Source organism: Leucoraja erinacea, chromosome 23 (genome assembly GCF_028641065.1).
Source record: "Leucoraja erinacea ecotype New England chromosome 23, Leri_hhj_1, whole genome shotgun sequence".
Taxonomy (NCBI): domain Eukaryota; kingdom Metazoa; phylum Chordata; class Chondrichthyes; order Rajiformes; family Rajidae; genus Leucoraja; species Leucoraja erinaceus.
In genome coordinates this window covers 11629016-11649798 of record NC_073399.1, presented here as the reverse complement: position 1 = coordinate 11649798, position 20783 = coordinate 11629016, and the positions used below count along the sequence as shown (strand labels likewise).

General features: G+C 38.5%; 1 protein-coding gene across 1 annotated transcript in view; it reads left to right on the top strand.

Moving 5' to 3' along the window:
- LOC129708244 (dynein axonemal heavy chain 17-like) overlaps nt 1-20783 on the top strand; it is a 184232-nt gene that overhangs the window by 51985 nt on the left and 111464 nt on the right. Inside the window, exons 17-26 of the mRNA XM_055653887.1 lie at nt 429-569; nt 4298-4441; nt 6647-6829; nt 8431-8685; nt 10383-10552; nt 14170-14392; nt 15824-15940; nt 16975-17061; nt 18154-18306; nt 19195-19443. Coding sequence (XP_055509862.1) covers nt 429-569; nt 4298-4441; nt 6647-6829; nt 8431-8685; nt 10383-10552; nt 14170-14392; nt 15824-15940; nt 16975-17061; nt 18154-18306; nt 19195-19443 — 1722 coding nt within the window. The remainder of the gene's footprint in view (nt 1-428; nt 570-4297; nt 4442-6646; nt 6830-8430; nt 8686-10382; nt 10553-14169; nt 14393-15823; nt 15941-16974; nt 17062-18153; nt 18307-19194; nt 19444-20783) is intronic.

Below are 20783 nucleotides of genomic sequence, written 5' to 3'. Positions count from 1 at the left end.
TAGCTTTAAGGTTAGATGGGGAAAGGAGATGTGCAGAGCATAGTAGAAACAAAAGGGCATTTGAACCTCATCCTCACTCCATTCAGTAAGTTTTGGACTTTTATTTCAGAGCCACTTTATTGTACCAACCTTGTATCTCTGGTTTCCCTTAAGACCTCACTTTTTAGTTGGCAAATTCATACATTTCCTAATTTTCTGCATTGTATTTGGCATTAACGTTTGATTGGCTTAATTAATTGACCAATTCAGTTCAGTTAGTTTATTATCAAGTATACCGAGATATAGTGAATATCTTCTGTTGCGTGCTAATCAATCAGCAGAAAGACAATTCAATTCAAATAGTGATGACCATATAAATGCTTGGAATTCTTGGAATGGCAGCTATATCATATTGGTTGAATTAGAATAATTATTTTTATTATATATAGGACTGGTCAGCGAACCCTTTATTTGAAAGAGGAGGCAATAAAAAAGATTCGTACTTGGATCTTGATGCCCGACCACAATTGTTAAACAAAAGATATGGTATTGTTCGTGAAGATGGAGAAAAACTTCATGGATTATTAGAGGTAAAATAGAAAATGTTTATTGTTTAAATTACTCATTGTAAATTGCCACCATTTACTGTCTTGGTCCCAGAAAACTCAGGTCTTCATCTGGCTCAGATATATTAGAATTATCAAGTTTAGAAATAAAACCACATGGATAAGGAATTAGTTAAAGCAAGAACATTGTGCATGGTTGCAGAGATGGAAATAGGCATGCTACTAATGGTATGACCACAGATAATAGGTGTAGGAGTAGGCCATTTGGCCCTTCGAACCTGCACCGCCATTCAATGTGATCATGGCTGGTCATCTACAATCGGTACCCCGTTCCTGCCTTATCCCCATATCCCCTGACTCCTCTATCTTTAAGAGCTCTATCAAACTCTCTCTTGAACGCTTCCAGAGAACCGGCCTCCACCGCCTTCTGAGGCAGAGAATTCCACAGACTCACAACTCTCTGTGTGAAAAAGTTTTTCCTTATCTCCGTTCTAAATGGCTTACTTCTTATTCTTAAACTGTGGCCCCTGGTTCTGGACTCCCCCAACATCGGGAACATGTTTCCTGCCTCTAGTGTGTCCAATCTCTGAATAATCGTATATGTTTCAATAAGATGCCCTCTCATCCTTCTAAATTCCAAAGCATACAATCCCAGCTGCTCCATTCTATCAACATATGACAATCCCGCCATCCTGGGAATTAACCCGGTGAACCTACGTGGCAATCCCTCAAATTTGGTCTCACTAGGGCCATGTACAACGACTCTTTGCTCCTATACTCAACTCCTCTTGTTAATAAGGCCAACATGCAATTTGCTTTCTTCACTGCCTGCTGTAGCTGCTTGCTTACTTTTAGTGACTGATGAACAAGGACCCCCAGATCCCGTTGTACTTCCCTTTTTCCCAACTTGACATCATTTAGATAATAATCTCTCTTCCTGTTTTTGCCACCAAAGTGGATAACCTCACAAAGCACATCAGCGCCTCTACTTCCTGAGAAGATTACGGAGAGTCGGTATGTCAAGGAGGACTCTCTCGAACTTCTACAAGTGCACAGTAGAGAGCATGCTGACCGGTTCCATCGTGGCTTGGTTTTGGCAACTTGAGCGTCCAGGAGCGGAAAAAGCTGCAAAAGGTTATAAACACTGCCAAGGCCATCACCGGCTCTGACCTCCCTACCATCGAGGGGATCTATCGCAGTCGCTGCCTCAAAAAGGCTGCCAACATCATCAAGGACCCACACCATCCTGGCCACACATTCATCTCTCTGCTGCCATCAGGTAGAATGTACAGGAGCCTGAAATCTGCAACATCCAGGTTCAGGAACAGCACCTTCCCCAGAGCCATCAGACTATTAAACACAACCTCAAACAAACTCTGAACTATAACAGCCTATTGCACTTTATCTGTTTATTTATGTGTGTATATATATGGTCTATGGTATGTAGACACACTGATCTGTTCTGTATTTATGCTTACAATATCCTGTTGTGCTGCAGCAACAAGAAATTCATTGTCCTATCTGGGGCACGTGACAACAGAACTCTCTTGACTCTTGACTTGATTTATCCACATTAAACTGCACCTGTCATGCATCTGCCCCCTCATCCAACCTGTCCAAGTCACCCTGCATCTACATAGCATCCTCTTCACAGTTCACACTGCTACCCAGTTTTGTGTCATCTGCAAATTTGCTAATGTTATTTTTAATCCCTTCATCTAGATCATTAATGTATATTTGTAATAACTGCGGTCCCAGCACTGAGCCTTGCAGTACCCCACTAATCACTGCCCGCCATTCTGAAAGGAACCCGTTAATCCCTACTCTTTGTTTCCTGTCGGCCAACCAATTTTCTATCCATGTCAGCACCCTACCCCCAATACCATGTGCTCTAATTTTGCCCACTAATCTCCTATGGTAGGACCTTATCAAATGCTTTCTGAAAGTTCAGGTACACTACATCCACTGGATCTCCCTTGTTCATTTTCCTAGTTACATCCTCAAAAAATTTCAGAAGATTAGTTAAGCATGATAAATCCATGCTGACTCTGACTGATCCTGCTACTGCTATCCAAATGTGCTGCTATTTCATCTTTTATAGCATCTTTCTCACCATCGATGTCAAGCTAACTGGTCTATAATTCCCTGTTTTCTCTCTCTCCCGCCTTTCTTAAAAAGTCGGGAAAAAGTATGATTGTGTAGTTGTTTGCCATTACCTCTAGTGCCCACTCCTCTCCTTGCCTTCTCAATGTGGTGGTTTGAAGTAAAATTGTCTGAAAGCATCAGAAATATTAGCACAATTATACCAATGACATCCATCTCTGCATCACCAGTGTCTACAACATTACCTCCGCTCTAAAATGTCAGACTGTTTGTCTGATATTCAGTACTAAAGGGGCAGCAATATCCTTCAATTAAATAATAGGAAGAGTGAAGGTATTTAATTTTTCTTGCTAAATCTGTTTTCTATTCACTGCCTATCATCTTTTGAAAATTGATTTAAATAATTCATAACTGTGCACTCATCACTCAACTCAAAATGTGCTTTGCACACAGATAGTCATCATTAAGATGGACTTTTTCCACAAAGCAGCATTGTAGCACTCCATTCTGCTATCAGGTCATTCATGCCCTTGTGTTCTCTAGACTTGTCTATTCCAACGCAATCCTGGCCAATCTCACTCGGGTACCATCCAAAAACTTGTTAACCCACATTATAACTTTGGAAGAGATGCGTGATATAACAGTTCAGCATTTTTCAAGTGCATAACTTCCTCTGAAATCCTCTTCCTTATCCTTTTGCTGCTGCCAACCATTATCTGGTAGAATAATTTATTTTTGTTGAAGATAGACACAAAATGCTGGAGTAACTCAGCGGGATTGGCAGCATCTCTGGAGAGAAGGATTGGGTGAAGTTTCGGTTCGAGGCCCTTCCTTTTGTTGTAGGTTTTCAGGATTGGGCCGAGTTTCTTTATTAGTTGGATTGTGCAGCATGCAGAAAGTTGTTTAAAGCTATTGTACCTGTTTGAAGTCTAAAACAGTGTTCCCCTGGACTGCTGAATGAAACTGAATCTCATCTTGAGAAGTCTGATGAGATTCTTCACTTCTGACCTGAGTGTATTGTAGTTTTCATTGTACTGTCACTTAGTTGTCAGAAACAATGTGGTACAATGCCTAAAGACTTATGGCAAGGTGGAAGAATTAAAAATGTCATGTTCTTCTCATGATCAACAAGCTCTAAAGGAAAATGATTTTAATTCATAAAGATCTCTGGGTTAAGTCAGTGGCAGTTGGGATTTTAGAGAAGCTGGTATCGTAGAATTGTATATAGAGTCAATGAATCATACAGCATTGAAATATGCCTAACAGTTTATTGAATCTGTCATTGGGCACTCATTTACACTGATCCCATTTTCTTATTCTCCACAAATTCCCACCAACTTCCCCCCAGATTTGACCACTTACCTACAAACAAGAGTCAATTTACAGTGGCCAATGGACTGCACATTTTTGGGATGTGGGAGGAACCCCATTAAGTTATTCAAAGGAAATCCAAGAAGTCATAGGGAAAATGTGTAGACTTCACACGGATAGCACATTTGCACACTTTCAAATGCAATATTTGATATTTTGGTCATTACATTCAGGCATTCAGAGACCCTATGCCATCATCTTCCAGCACACAGAAAAATCAACGTTAAGTAATTTTATATATACTACAACATTTTGTTTTATTTTCCCCCTATTTGCAGGAAAACAGAATTCTTTTCAATACGGAAGAAAAATCTTCAAGCTGGGAGAAATATGTGAATTATGTAGATAAGATGGTTGTAGAAGGCTTCCATGCAGTGGTTTTGAAGTCCCTCCGATTTCTTCTCAGCAACATGGAAACTGAGGTTCGTAGTACTTGACATTATATATACTGTATGAAAGAAAATAGTTGTATACACAATACAGAAAATTCATGAACAGAAAAATCTTGAGTAACATTTAAAATGTTTTTCCCTTCTTGATCAACAGCAGCGCTAAGAGACGACAAACCTTAACTGTGATACCCAGTGTTTATATATATGGATTGCATTTTCTTGATTAGTACAGGTGTCAGAGATTACGGGGAGAAGGCAGGAGAATGGGGTTAGGAGGAAGAGATAGATCAGCCATGATTGAATGGTGGAGTTGACTTGATGGGCCGAATAGCCTAATTCTACTGTATAGGAAAGAAGTGCAGATACTGGTTTAAATCAAAGGTAGACACAAAATGCTGGAGTAACTCAGCAGGACAGGCAGCATCTCTAGGGAGAAGGAATGAGTATTCAGACCCATCAGTCTGATGAAGAGTATCGACCCAAAATGTCACCCATTCCTTCTCTACAGAGATGCTGCCTGTCCTGCTGAGTTACTCCAGCATTTTGTGTCTACCTTCGGCCTAATTCTACTCCTATTCCTTATGACCTTGAATAGTATAATAATCCTTGTATAAGATACTAGACTAAGTGGGACCCGTTGGGTCCCAGCATCACACGGGAGGGCTGGTCCCCCAACATAATATTCCACCTCTCCACCAATTCTAATATTCGTGGCCAGTGGGGTGGGGGGGGGGGGCTTTCTGGAGCGCTAATATGTGTGTTGTGAGCTGAAGGGACTGGTTTCCAGAGGGCTAGTATGGACATTGTGGGCCGAATGGATTCTTGGGCTGGCAGCTCAGTCACTCAAGCCTGTTGTGCTGGCAGCTCCCTCACTCACAGGTGGGCTGACAGTTGACTCACGGCTATTCCTTGAAATTCCATTTCAAGCAGGATGCAAGGCCACGAAATTCAAGTGTAGTTTCTTACCACTTCAAGCACGGTACAAGGCCACTAAAGACAGCAAGTTGTGACCTCTCTCTCCTTCATCTTGCAGAGACTGAGCCACGCCCACACTTCTGGGTTTTATAGTCCCTCCCCCCTCCAACCAGAAGGGGTATGGCCTTCATGGCATGATTGACAGGAGAGAGAATCTCAACATTTTTTAAACACTAATATCACTTTTATTTTTTATCGATGGGAAAAATCCTCGGCACCTGATGAGCGGAGGGGGACTGAGTAAGATGGCCAAAAATCACAGCCGTACGTGGTAGCGTTTTTTTTAAATCAATATAAAGTGCAAACAGGAAGTGGTCAAGATTAGACTTTTAATTATATAGAAGGCAAGGCAACTTTAGGCAACACAGCTTTAGCATTTCCAAACCAAAGGCAACACAGCTGTAGCATTTCCAAACCAAAGCCAACACAGCTTTAGCATTTCCAAACCAAAGGCAACACGGCTTTAGAATTTCAAAACCAAAGGCAACACAGCTTTAGCATTTCCAAACTATATTTTCAACTTTTTCACACTACGGGTGGTGGGTGTATGAAACAAGCTGCCAGATGAGGTAGTTGAGGCTGGAACTACCCCAATGTTTAAGAAACAGTTCGACAGGTACATGGATTGGACTGGTTTGGAAGGATATGGACCAAACGCAGGCAGGTGGGACTAATGTAGCAAGGACATTGTGGCCGGTGTGGGCACGTTGGGCCAAAGGGCCTGTTTCCAAGCTGTATCACTCTATGACTATGAAATGACAGAGGTAGTAAATATTTTGTATCTGTATACATATCAGAGGACGCAAAAGATGTTCCATAACTAATGAAAAATTGAGACAAAAGGATGGATGGAAAATAGGATCACTGGGGTGAAAGTGATAACAGCAGCCTTTTGGAATGCATTAAAAGAAGATGCAGAATCTGGGAATGTTGCCAAATTCCAGAAAGGTCCCCAAACAATGGAATAGTCCTTTGTAATATTATTCAAAAAAGGAGGGAGAAAAATAGCAATGAAATGAAAGACAATTGGTATAATTGTTTATGAGGAAAATGTTGGAATCTATTAAGGAAGTGGTAATATGCCACTTTTCATGAGTTGGTGAAGAATTTTCAAGGAAGTTTTCAGGTTGACCATAAAATAATGTAACAGTTTTCACTACATGAGCAACAGTGATAATATTTCTCCCAATATACTTAACAACCTCTGATTCTCAGTTTTTTTAAACATAATGACTACTTTATGATGTTTTTGATCCTTAGGCACAAATTACACCACTCTTTGAAGTACGTCTCGAGCTCACTGAATCTGATATTGATTATCGTCCAACATTGGGAATAGGCAGTGAATTCTATTCGCTCATAGAAAATTTGATGAATGATATCTATAAACTTGTAGGTCTTGTGCCACGTTTGGCAAAACATAGTTTCCGGAAGAAGTATCAGGTGAGACCACAAAATAGAAAATAAAATCCTGTACTTGTTCTTCAACCTTAGTACTGAAAGATGATTTTATTTATTGATGTTAATGTAATGTAAAAAAGTTACATTTCTGAAAATATTAATGATGTACGTATATACGTTACTTTTTTAGTGATCTACCTAATATGAACTAGCTTATCCAAGCCCAAAAACAATGAATTCATGGAGAATTGCCTCTGATCCTAAGCTCCAAAAATAAAAATGACATGAAAATCAATGTTGTTGATCGTGACGAGGATAGTCCTTGTTGGGCAGAGAAATGGCACAAGAAAATAAAACACAAAAATTTGGCGTAACTCAGCCGGACAGGCAGCATCTCTGGAGAGAAGGAATGGGTGACATTTCAGGTCGAAACATCACCCATTATTTCTCTCCAGAGATGCTGCCTGTCCCGCTGAGTTGCTCCAGCTTTTTGTGTCTATCTTCGGTTTGAATGAATGAATGAATATGAATGAATGAATTAATTAATTAATAAGCTTATTGGCCAAGTGTGTTCACGTACAATGAATTTGCCTTGGTGCTCCGCCCGCAAGTGACAACATGACATACAGTGACAATTAGGAATGACACATAAAACATTATCGATTATTATTGAGTAGAGCTACTACTTGTGAAAAAAAGCTGTTTTTATGTCTGGCTATGGCAGCTTTGACAGCGCAGTCCATCATCGGCTCTGACCTCCCCACCATCGAAGGGATCTATTGCAGTCGCTGCCTCAAAAAGGCCGCCAACATCATCAAGGACCCACACCATCCTGACCACGCACTCATCTCTCCGCTACCATTGGGCAGAAGATCCAGGAGCCTGAAATCTGTTACATCCAGGTTCAGGAATAGCGCTCTTCCCCACAGCCATCAGGCTATTAAACTCGCCAACAAACAGACTCTGAACTGTAACGGCCTATTGCACTTTATCTGCTTATTTATGTGTATATTGAATTGAACTGTTCTGTATTTTTGCTTACAATATTCTGTTGTGCGCAGCAAGCAAGAATTTCATTGTCCTATCTGGGACACATGACAATAAACTCTCTTGACTTGACTTGAAAGATGGGAATTGAAAAAGTTAGCTGCTCACTAAATCCAGATAATAGGAACTGTAGTCTCATTTAAGGGTAACAATCTTGCTCTTAAATGCCCTTGGGTGACCAACCAGAAATTAGTATACAAACATTGATTGGAATTAAAATCGCTTGAGCTCATGGTGGTTTCACATAAGGTTTTTGTTTGCCACTTATCCCAGCAGTTTTTGTCTAGTAAAATCAAGGGTATTGTAATACTATGTACACAAAAGGAATTTTGTACAAATTTCCTTTTGTTATAACTAATAGATTCATATTGAACAACAATTTCTGACAGGCTGAAGAAGGGTCTTGACCTGAAACATCACCTATTCCTTCGCTCCATAGATGCTGCCTCACCCGCTGTATTTCTCCAGCATTTTTGTCTACCAACGATTACTGACATGTATCACTTTGCTTTGGTTTTGTATACTAATATAGTATAAGGGCAATTAATATTTCATCTATTAGAATAGCAAAATATATTAATTTTCTTTCACTGTAGATAGATCTGGAAGAGATGACAGACTTGTCAGAAATGCGAGAAGAAGTAATGTCTCAGGTGATAAATGTTATGAAGCAAGCTGAAGAATACGAGGACTCTTTCGACGATTATTCATATTTGTGGGTGGATGATCGTAATGAATTTCTGGAAGAATTTCTAATATATGGGCGTGTGCTCACACAGGAGGAGATAGAGTCTTATGGTGAAGGAGGTGTTCCTCCAACTCCACCTACTCTTCAACAGTTTAAAGATCAGGTAATTTCATGTTACACCTTTCTAAATAGACATAAGTGTGGAATCTACAATGTTCGCAACAGTTTTACATCATGTCCAGATCATGGTTGAAGAGAAATGTTAACTTTTTGTTTGGTGTTTTCACATATTGAATATAATGATGATATGCATAATGAGTCTACATTTTCACACATGCTCAGATGAAATGGAAGGATAAAATGTTACAAATACCAAAGACCATTGCTCCATATTTCCTAATCCTCCTATAACACCCACGACTCATTTCTAGGACTTGAGTACTAAGATATTGGGAGGTTGGACAGACTGGGACTTTATTCCTTGGAATTTAGGAAATTGAGAGGGTGATCTTATAGAGGTGTATAAAATCAAGAGGGCATAGATAGGATGAATACACAATATTTTTCCGACGGTTTAGTTTAGTTTAGAGATACAGTGCGGAAACAGGCTCTTCGGCCAACCGAGTTCGTGCCGCCCAGCAATCCTCGCACATTAACACTATCCTACACTAGGGACAATTTTTCCATGTATACAAAGCCAATAAATCTACAAACCTTTGGAATTGGAGGTTGGCGAATCGAGAACCGAAGGCCATAGGTTTAAGATGAGAGGGGAAATAGAGGAACCTGATGGGAAATTTTTTCACACAGGATGAAAAACGGGCTGTCGGAGGAAGTAGTTGAGGCAGGTACAATAACAACATTTCAAGACTTTTACATACATAGGAAATGTTTAGAGGGGTATGGGTCACCGTGGGCAAATGGGACTAGCATAGATGGACACTTTGGTTGGCATGGATGAGTTGGGCCGAGGGCCCTGTTGATTTGCTCGATGACGTCAGCTTTCTTATGATAAAAGTCCACGAAACACATATCAACGTGTCATTGGGAAAGAGGCAGAATGATTAAAATAGTTAACCTCTTCATAAATGGTATTGAGTTGGAAATCAAGTTAGCCTTAGACCTTGCGCTCTATGTGCAACAGTGCAATGTGTATTTTCTCTGCTTTGGAGGCCAACAGGCTGTTAAAATTATTGACCAGGAAAAGAATGCTTTGAAAAATCCAAACAATATGACTTATTTGTTTGCATAAAAAACTACGAAACCACTTGATTGTCACCATTAAAATGCAATATAAATGTCAATTTTTTTTTAAAAGTCACTGGATGTCTTGCAATGCTCTCAGCTGATCACAGTACTCAAGCCATTTGTTTCCTCTTAGCCTGGAACTCTACATTTGTAATTTGAGTATCTGGATTTGGAAAATAATAACAGAAATAGGATTACTGTGCCAACTCCGCTCAAACAAGTTTCCATTGAAATAATAGAAAGTAGACAAAAAATGCTGGAGAAGCTCAGTGGGTGAGGCAGCATCTATGGAGAGAAGGAATAGGCGACGTTTCGGGTCGAGACCATTCAGTCTTTAACTCCACTCTTCAGCCTAAACAACAAACCCTGGTCAAAAGGATTGATGTAGTTTTCCAGATAATTTATATAAATCTGAAATTTTTTGATTGATAAGCTGCGATAAATAATGAATTTGTACAAATTACAACTCAAACCAAGAAATTATCCAATTTGTTGACTGTAACTGATTTAAAATATAGTAATTATTTTTAATCGATGCATTTAATTAATATTTTATAATGTATGCTATATGTAGAAAGATACTTATGAATACATATTATTCCTTATCTTTAGATTGACTCCTACGAAATATTATATGAAGAGGTATTAAAATTTGAGACTGTAAAGTTAATAGCTCCTTGGTTTAAAATTGATTGCAGACCTTTCAGGCAGGCTCTTCTAAACCTCATAAAACGCTGGAGTCTTTTATTCAAACAATACCTTATTGACCATGTAACCGACAGGTAATACTGTGTATCAAATTTAACTTTGTGGATAGTTCAATAACGTAAATAACACGATTAATTTATGTATGTAGTATTAAATGTTATTTTATTTAAGTCTAAATAATTTGTGCTATTTTAGGCACCGTAAACAAATGGGGATACATTAACAACATTCAATGGGCTGTAACCTGTTGACCTATTTCTTCTACCAAAAATTGTTCCTTTAGGACTCCCAATGTTAGAATTTATCTGAGATTCAGTTATCCTCACCTTCACTATCCAAAACATCAGCAGTTATCCCAGGGACACTTGTGGTGCACCGAGGAGACCAACCATGAAAGCACTGTACTGTGAAATGTTTCATGACTAGTAAAGCTCTGTCCTCATTTTATTGGTAGGAAAAGCTGAAAAGGAGTTTTAATAGTTTTTAAAAGTATTTACCATTCAGATAGATTTCATTGAAGTAAGTAACATAAAAATTACATTTGTAAAAAAATCAAGCAAGGATATAAAAACACAATGTTTAGAAACATTAAACTCAAGTACAAAGATAAATACTTTAGGAAGTGACTGTCGTCCAGGCTAACATCCCCACAATGAATCCCTAAATACACTCATGTGGTTCTCTTGGAAACGCCATGTCTTATACATGCTGTATTTCAGATTTCTGAAACATTCATACTATTTTGAGCTCTGGTGGACAAGAGAAAAGAATCAAGAAAGTGCTTGAAACTGCCTTGGGGAGGGGGAAAATGCAACATCCCATTGACTTTTAGCAATCCCTCTTCTATTGCCACTAAAATGGAGTAGTGCATTTCAGATGGTATTGAGATCCTCAAGTCCTCCATTGGGAATACAAAGAAGCCCAGTATATGCAATAGAATGCATTACTTTACAAACTGCATCCATCCCAACTGAAAGGCACATCCTGCTCCATCCGTGGAAGTCTGCTGATTGAATACTGCCGTCCTCGGTCATCTCAGAACACACAGAACTGGTGGGATTATAGATTTCAAGAGACTGTCTAAGAAATGTGGAATAATTAACCATCCAAACTGCATCCACTTTCCAATCATCATTTTTTATGTAACACAAATCACCTCCTTTAGCTTTACAGTGAGACATAGAAACATAGAAAATAGGTGCAGGAGTAGGCCATTCAGCCCTTCAAGCTGATCATCCAACTCAGTATCCTGTACCTGCCTTCTCTCCATTCCCCCTGATCCCTTTAGCCACAAGGGCCACATCTAACTCCCTCTTAAATATAGCCAATTAACTGGCCTCAACTACCTTCTGTGGCAGAGAGTTCTATTAAATCTATACACAATACCCCATAATAAAAAAGTGAAAACAGGTGTTTAGAAATTTTTGCAAAGTAATTAAAAAGAAATAACTGGTATATCACAGTTACATAAGTATTCAGACCCTTTACTCAGTACTTTGTTGAGGCACATTTGGCAGCGATTACAGCCTCAAGTCTTCTTGGGTATGATGCTACAAGCTTGGCACACCTAATTTCTTCCATCCTTCTCTCCAGACCCTTTCAAGCTCTGTTAGGTTGGATGGAGAGCATCAATGCATAGCTATTTTCAGGTCCCTCCAGAGATATTCGATCGACTTCAAGTCCGGGCTCTGGCTGGGCCACTAAAGAAAATTCACATACTTGTCATGAAGCCACTCCTGCATTGTCTTGGTTGTGTGCTTAGGGTCATTGTCCTGTTGGAAGGTGAACCTTTGTCCCAGTCTGAGGTCCAGAACACTGGAGCATGTTTTCATCAAGAATCTCTCTGTACTTTGCTCCGTTCATCATTCCCTCGATCCTGACTAGTCTCCCAGTTCCTGCCGCTGAAAAACATCCCCACAGCATGATGCTGCCACCACCATGCTTCACCGTGGGTATGGTATTGGCCAGGTGATGAGCGGTGCCTGGTTTCTTCCAATCGTGACATTTGGCTTTAAGGCCAAAGTGTTCAATCTTGGTTTCATCAGACCAGAGAATCTTGTTTAGGTGTCTTTTGTCAAACTCCAAGCGGGCTATAATGTGCCTTTTAAGGAGGAGTGGCTTCCGTCTGGCCACTCTACCATAAAGGCCTGATTTGTGGAGTGCTGCAGATATAGTTGTCCTTCTGGAAGTTTCTCCCATCTCCACAGAGGAAGTTTGGAGCTATGTCAGAGTGACCATCGGGTTCTTGGTCACCTCCCTGACTAAGGCCCTTCTCTCCCGATTGCTCAATTTGGCCAGGCCGCCAGTTCTATGAAGAGTCCTGGTAGTTTCAAAGTTCTTCCATTTAAGAATGACGGAGGCCACTGTGCTCTTCGGGACCAGCAATGCTGCAGAAATTGTTTTATACCCTTCCCTAGATCTTTGTCACGACACAATCCTGTCTCGGAGGTCTAAGGACAATTCCTTCATCTTCATGGTGTGAAATCATGTACAATCAATTTAATTTACCACTGTTGGACTCTAACCAAGTTGTAGAAACATCTCAAGGATAATCAATGGAAACAGGATGCACCGAAGCTCAATTTTGAGTGTCATAGCAAAGGGTATGAATACTTATGTAAATGTGATATTTCAGTTATTTATTTTTAATTACATTGCAAAAATGTCTAAACCCGTTACCCCTTTTTTATTATGAGGCATTGTGTCTAGATTATTGATTAAAAAAAATGAATTTAATCCATTTTAGAGTAAGGCTGTAACGTAACAAAATGTGGAAAAAGTGAAGGGGTCTGAATACTTTCTGAATGCACAATACACATTATATCATCTAGTCTTTGGTCTGTTTTGCTTTCTATGATTTGTACCAGGCTTCATAAAAATGTATTCTCTTTAACTTTCTTCCAAAGTCTCTGGCTGATTTTCAAAAGTCCTTAACATTTTGTATAAACCACAAACTGATTTGGTCAGGTGTAAGGGGACTAACTACCCACTAATCCCTAAAGTTAATTGAAATTGTTAGACATTTTTAGGCTACACCACTAACCTCACATGTGCAACAGGTTACATAGAATTTACACCGAATAGCTTAAGGATATTTAATAACTGCAGTCAATAAGCAGTGTGGTATCTTATTCTAGGGAGTATTTTGTTAAAGACTCTCAAATTTGATGAGGAAGACCATTGGAAGGAAAAATATGGTTAAACATATTTATACTGATTCGTAATAAAAGATAACATCCTTGTGAAAAGTGAGATTTGATATTTAAATTATTTGGTTGCACTGTAACATCAAAGGCCAGGCATTTTTGGAATTATAATTTATGGTCTTCATGAAACAAATACTCAGGAGAAGGAAACCTGTAAAGAGACCTTCTGCACATGAATTCTTACTCTTACAAATAGATGGTTGTTCCTGGATAGTCCAGGAAATTTTGTTTACTATTTGCTTTCACTTGATGAATTAGGCCACTGGTTCCATGTTTTAATAATTAGAAAATGTTCGGTTTACTTACTAACTTTTCATTAATTCACTCAAAAGGACATTCAAAAGAACCGATACTGTAATTACTAATTGCAACTGACAGATTATTTTATACATCCCTTTCATTTCAATTTAGTAACTATTTTATGGTATCAGCAGTGAATCTAGTAAAACTATCTAATTCAAACATCTGTGCATTTGGTTTTCCAGTTTGAATACTTTGGAGGCTTTTATCAACGAGACAAATGCTGAACTATCAAAACCAGTGAAAGAAGGGGATTTGAAGGCCCTTATACAAGTAATGGGATATCTAAAAAAAGTAAAAGAAAGACAAGTGACCACTGATATCATGTTTGAACCTTTGAAGCAAACAATTGAACTGTTAAAGACCTATGATGTGGAAATGCCGGAAGAAGTTCACACACAGTTGCATGTAAGAAGTAAACCTTTGATTTATAAATATCATAAATAGTATAAATATATCTTTGTCATATGTTCATAAATGAATTCAGTCATCCCTAACAATTTCATTATTGAAATATGCTTTTAGGTTAACTGGCTACTGTGAATTACCCCATACTGTTGATTAATGGCAAATGCAACAAAGAGGAGTTGAAACAGAACGATTGGCGGTGTTGCCGAAAAAATAAGGAAGGAAATTAGGACTAATAACATTGTTTCCCGTAGTAAACTAGTAAAGACTTTACACCTTTGTGTAAAAAAAAAAAGGCTCTCAGATTCCTATTAAATCTTCCCTCCCCCTCCCCCATCTTAAACCCATGTCCTCTGGTTCTCGATTCCCCTACTCTGGGTAAAAAAACTGTATTTACCCCACCTATTCCTATCATAATCTTGTACACCTGAATAAGATTACCTCTCATTCTCCTGCGCTCCAAGGAATAAAGTGCTAACTGGCTCAACCTATCCTTATAGCTCAGGCCCTCAAGTCCTGGCATCATCCTCATAAATCTTTCCTGAACTCTTTCCTGCTTAACGACATCTTTCCTATAACAGGGTGATCAAAACTGAACATAATACTTTAAGTGTGGCCTCACCAATGTCTTGTACAACTGTAACATGACCCACCAACTTCTATCTTCAATACTCTGATTGAAGGTTCTAGCGGATGCTAGAAACAAACATAAGAGAGTAAGGCACATGGGACCACTACTACTCCCCTCCAAGACACCTAACCTAACTTGGAATTGCTTCACTTTTCCTTCATCATTTCTGTGTTTAAGTCCTTGAACCCCAAACCCCAAACTACTAGAATACCTGTATCAGAAGGACTGCAGCTGTTCAAGAAGATTGCTCATCGTTAAATTCTTGAGGGCAATTATGAACATGCAATAATTTTCCCCTTGCTAGTAACACCCATGTCCATTTAAAAATGAATGAAAAACATAGGTTGAGTGAAATATGTTCAAAATGCACAGTAAATTCTAAATAATTCTGGCATGTGCTGCCTGCCTGAGGCAATGGTGGTGGCACAATATTTAAGATAAATTAAATTATCACAAAGGCGTAAAAGACTTACCAATTGTAGGTAAATTGAACCAGCATAGATAAATACAATTGCTGGCAAGGACTTTATGAGGCAAAGAGCCGGTTTCTATGCTGCTCGTCATTATAACTCAAAGTCAAAAGTCAATTTTTTTCGTCACATACACACAAAGGTGCAGTGAAATGAATTTGCCAGCAGCGATACAATTAGCTGAAAGACTCTTTGTTATTCCATGTCTCTAATTTGTTGCAACTCTGCTTTCCATTTAAACCTGCAAGTTACTTTCAAAGAGAATTATGCGACATTAATGATATTTGATATGATAGTAGAAATTTATATATATATATATATTATGTTTAGGATCTTCCAGAACAATGGAACAATACAAAGAAGATTTCTGTTATTTGTAAGCATGCTGTATCACCTTTACAAGCCAATGAAGTTAATGTCATTAGAAGGAAATGTCTCCGATTTGAGGTAAGTCTTGCCAGAAAGGAATTTTGTCACCATCAGCGAAAAGGTTTACTGCTGATAAAATGATGTTCCTTTATCCGATTACTTTATCTGTGATAAACAAAATATCTGTATTAATCTTCATGGGAACACTGAAAAAAAGTGGTGGACAAATGGTAGCAGACCACATAAAAATAATAATAGGATTGGAAAGAGTCAACATCAATTTATGAAAAGGAAAAGGTGTTTGACAGCTCTATTAGTTTTTTCAGTGATGATAGCCAGAAGAACCGATTAGGGTATGGATGATTCTAGCTAATGTAGTGTATTATCTATGCCTTGCTCCCTATTTAGTGGACTATGAATTGATAATTTCATAAATATTATGTAGAGGATTCTAATGATTTAATCTTTGCATCACTTTGCAAATACAACTCGGAGAAACTGCTCAAACCTTTCCCAGCATTCAATAAGCTTTCATCTCAGCTTCTCAACTACTGGTATATCTTTCCACCTTTTTTTCACAACCTTGATACACTTGCACACCAAAATGCTTGCTGGCTTCAGTTTTCACATTTTCAATTGACCTGGTTTGAACAAATTTTGGGAGGAGTGAGTGCCAGTTGTCCTTTCCACTTTATGTGATGAAGATCGTTCCGATATCATCCTTGAATGATCTAGCCCTAAACTGGATATTGTGCTCTTTGCTCTACTCCTTGCCAGAATAAATAGTTTCATGCTATTTATATGGAAGATAGATGTCTCCATGCTAAATGTTTTTGTGTCTTACCTTATCATTATCTTCTGTTGTGTAGACAAATTAATCTTGTTATTGAACATTACTGAGTCTTTCAGTCCAATATGATTTGGCTCTAGCTTAATTGTTCTGTGTCCCATTTTATCTGTTGAAATTCTAAAATATTAATAGGAATGTGGGGAAACCTTTGGTATTTATTGCATGATTTGGAATTGACTTTAAAGCCTTCATTTACTGTTACGGTATGCAAGTAGAATTTACTTGTAAAATGATTTCATTTCCTATATTAATTTTTCTGCAGATTAACCAACATGGTTTCAGACAAAAATTTAAAATAAAGGCACCTTTCAAGTTTGACACTCCAACTCCATATAAGGTTTTGGATAAGGTAATGATTTCTAATTTTATTTTATGGCTTGAAATTGTTCTGCATCATTAGATTCTTCCTCGATAATAGCAGAGAATATTGAACTCACCATTGAGGCTGCCTGTCTGTTCTCTGCACATCCATTCATGCTTGCTCAATCAGCTCTATAAATTTGTAATTGATGAAGTTATATTTTCCCACAGCCATTTCCTTACCCATCTCAATTTTTAGAGCTTACCTTGAAATTGTTTTCTTCCAGGTATTTTGTTCCTGTGCCGTTCTTCTTTGTTTACGATACAATAGAACTTTATTTATCCCAGGAGGGAAATTGGCCTGCCAACAGTCATAAAACACAACAAAATGCATGAAACCTGAAATTAAAGTGACGAGTGGAAAATCCAGGATTGGGGATCTGCAAAGATTTGGGGTGGGGGGCGGAGGGAGAAGTCGGTCTACCCCACAACAGAAGGGGGAGGAGTTGTACAGTTTGATAGCCACAGAGAAAAAGTATCTCCTGTGGCGTTCTGTGCTGCATTTTGGTGGAACTAGTCTGCTGCTGAAGGTGCTCCACAGATTGACCAGTGTGGGGGGTGAGCTGTATTGACAAGATGCAGTTTGAGGAGCATCCTCCCCACCAAGACCACCTCCAATGAATCCAACTCCACTCCCAAGACGGTGCCAGCCTTCCAGATGAGCTTGTTGATTCTGTTGGCGTCCATGGCCTTTAACTGTCATACTGTAGTGGACACGGAGCTGTCCGTCAAAGAACGATGCAGGACGCAAAGTTTGTCCAAACACGAGATTCCTTATTGTTACGACAAGTCTCCTAACTCTCTCACCGTGCGCGCACGATTATCACCTTATATAACCCCGAGGGGCACCCGTGACCACTACGTGACCCCTACCTCTCGTCACCGGGACACGTGACCCCCCCCCCCCCCCCCCCCCCCCCAGAGCCGAAGGTTATGTACAGTGCGTGGCCCACCACCAGGGCCGCCACAATACTTGGTTTTGTGCCCCTTATTTATTTCCTTGTTCTAGTTTAAGAAATACTGTATCAAAAGTGAAAGTTGTCATTTTAAAAAAATCATGTTTTTCCATATTTCGTTATAGGCTCAAAAGAAAATTCTTGTGATGGAAGATGAATTGCAAACACTGTCACAATCAGCTGCTCTATTTGAAGTTTCAGTTCCTGATTGCAAACAGCTGAAATCTTGCCGCAAAGAAATTGTTTTGTTGAAGAACCTGTGGGATATGATTATTCTTGTAAGACGTGCATCATTTATCTTAAGATCTGAAATTTTAATCAGTGGATTGATTATTACCATTTTGATTTATTTTGATTGGACTCGTATTTTGAAATTAGGTAATTAAGGGAAGAATTTGTCAATGTTTCTATAAGGGTTAGTTGTGGCAAGGTATGGCACGTGTACAATTTCTGTTTCTGGGTCAGTGCTTGTTTAGGTAAGTTCACATTATGAAGCATTATCTTATAGTTGGAGCTCATCTCCATCTTCTGCATTGTGTTATGTGCTTAGCCATACCAGCAATGCCCAGACCTTGAAAATTAATATTAAAAAATGTTATCTTTCTCTGCCATTTTCTTATAGCATTGGAAATATTGTCCCTTCAAGTGCTTACCTAAATCCAGTTGGAAGATCCTGATAATCTCTCATTCCAACACCCTTGCAGGCGAATTCTAGATTATATTCACACTGCATAAAAACTAGCTTTTCTTATAACTTTTGCCCCACTAAAAAGAACCTGAGCACCTTAGTACTTGAATTACCTACTAAAGAGAAATGCTTTATTCTATTCTATCTCAACCAATTATGATTTTGTATATCTCTGAAATCCCCTTTTGTGGAATCATGGAAAATGTGTTATCTCCCAGATTGACTTCCACTTGTCAATTTTGTGCATGATTGATGATTCCATTAATATTTATCTGCATTCAAAAGCTTTCTGCCTTGCTGTGGATCAAACAATCAAATTTTGGATTATCTGCAAGCCTTTTTATCATGCCATCTCCATTTCACTCTTAATCATTAATGACTCCCAAGTATTGTATCTTGTGGAACCTCACCAGAGCATCCTTCTAGTTGCAAAACATAATACATTTACAATATTTTACAAATTGTCTCTACTTTGTAGGTTAGCTTAACATTTGACGATTGGAAGACGACCAAATGGAAAAACATTAGTGTGGAGAATATGGATTCTGATTGCAAGAAATTTGTTAAAGACATAAGAACAATGGATAAAGAAATAAGGGCATGGGATGCTTATTCTGGATTAGACAATTTAATTAAGAATACTATGACTTCACTGAAAGCTGTAAGTGAATTGCAGAACCCAGCTATAAGAGATCGTCACTGGCAACAACTTATGCAAGCAACTAAGGTACTAAAGGGGAATTATTTGTAACCTTTAGCATAAGTACAAACAATTGATTCTTACTTAAAGCATGCAATTTATAATTTCAACTCCGAACCCACTGTTGATTAGATCAATTGAATGTGTTGTGGCATCCCTGCATTTTTATGCCTTTACTTTTTTTTGTTTTCACTTATTTTTAAAGGAGTTCCTTTCACCAACTTGTTTGATTTGAATACATAGTCAGACATGCCTGTTAGTCTCAAATTTGCCATTACAGGTTTGTTTCTGTAGATAGTATTGAGCAAAGTCATTACAGAATAAAACAGCAAACATGGTCTGAATAGTGGTATTTAACACATATCTGATTTTCTTGTATTTTGTCTGTTCTTTTTGCCTCTCACATGCTGTCTTTCTATCATCATCTGTGGCTCTTTTGATAAGCTTTGCTATTTTAACGGCTTTTATTTCCCTATTACTTCATTTTCATTATGCTTGTTAAATCTCTTGACACATTAATCACTCAACAGGACAGTCTGAGGATCACAGCCACCCCCCCACCCCCTCTTTCACCAGTATTGTGCCAAGAGATGCATTCGATAATTGATGAAACGGTACACTTCTTGGTTTAATTTGATGTTCCTTTGTCAAGCCAAAGCAAAAGCACTCACAGTTTGCACATTTAAAATTTTGATAACATTAAAATTATATATGTTGAAATCAAATTCTATTAAGCAATGAGATGAGCAGTTTTGGTTAGTCTTGTGGTAACCAGTATTCTCTGTGTACCATTCTAAGAGCTTGTTACAGACCATTAACCATCCCTATATGTGCCGACCTCCAAATGTCTGTCAGGATTGATTGTACTGTCCATTTCTCTATTCTGTGATGATTGTGTTAACACTGATTACCACATCTATTTTTCAGGTACGTTAATAACTCTTATTGCTGCAGTTTACAGCTCCGAACCCCGAGTTAGAAAATTTGACATGGACCAAATGCAGTTTTGGAAAGCATTTTTGAAATATCTCTGATTAGTTCACAAATCCAATTTTGTTATCAGATGCCTGATATTGTGAATCCCTGTCCCATTATTATCCTGATGTATATTTTGTCTTTGACCTCTTGCACTGTTTCAATAAAACTCAACATAAGCTTGGGGAACACAGCTTGTGCTCTGACAAGATGTATTAAATCGTTCTGAAAAACACCAAATTCAACCATTTTAGCTGATGAACATTTCCATCATTTTCTGTTTTCATTTAAATCCTCAGCATCCACAAAACCTTCTGTTTGTAGTTTCTAATATTTCTGCTTCTCCCTTTATGCTTCCTTGAGATAATTCTTTTGATTTTTCACTGATCCTA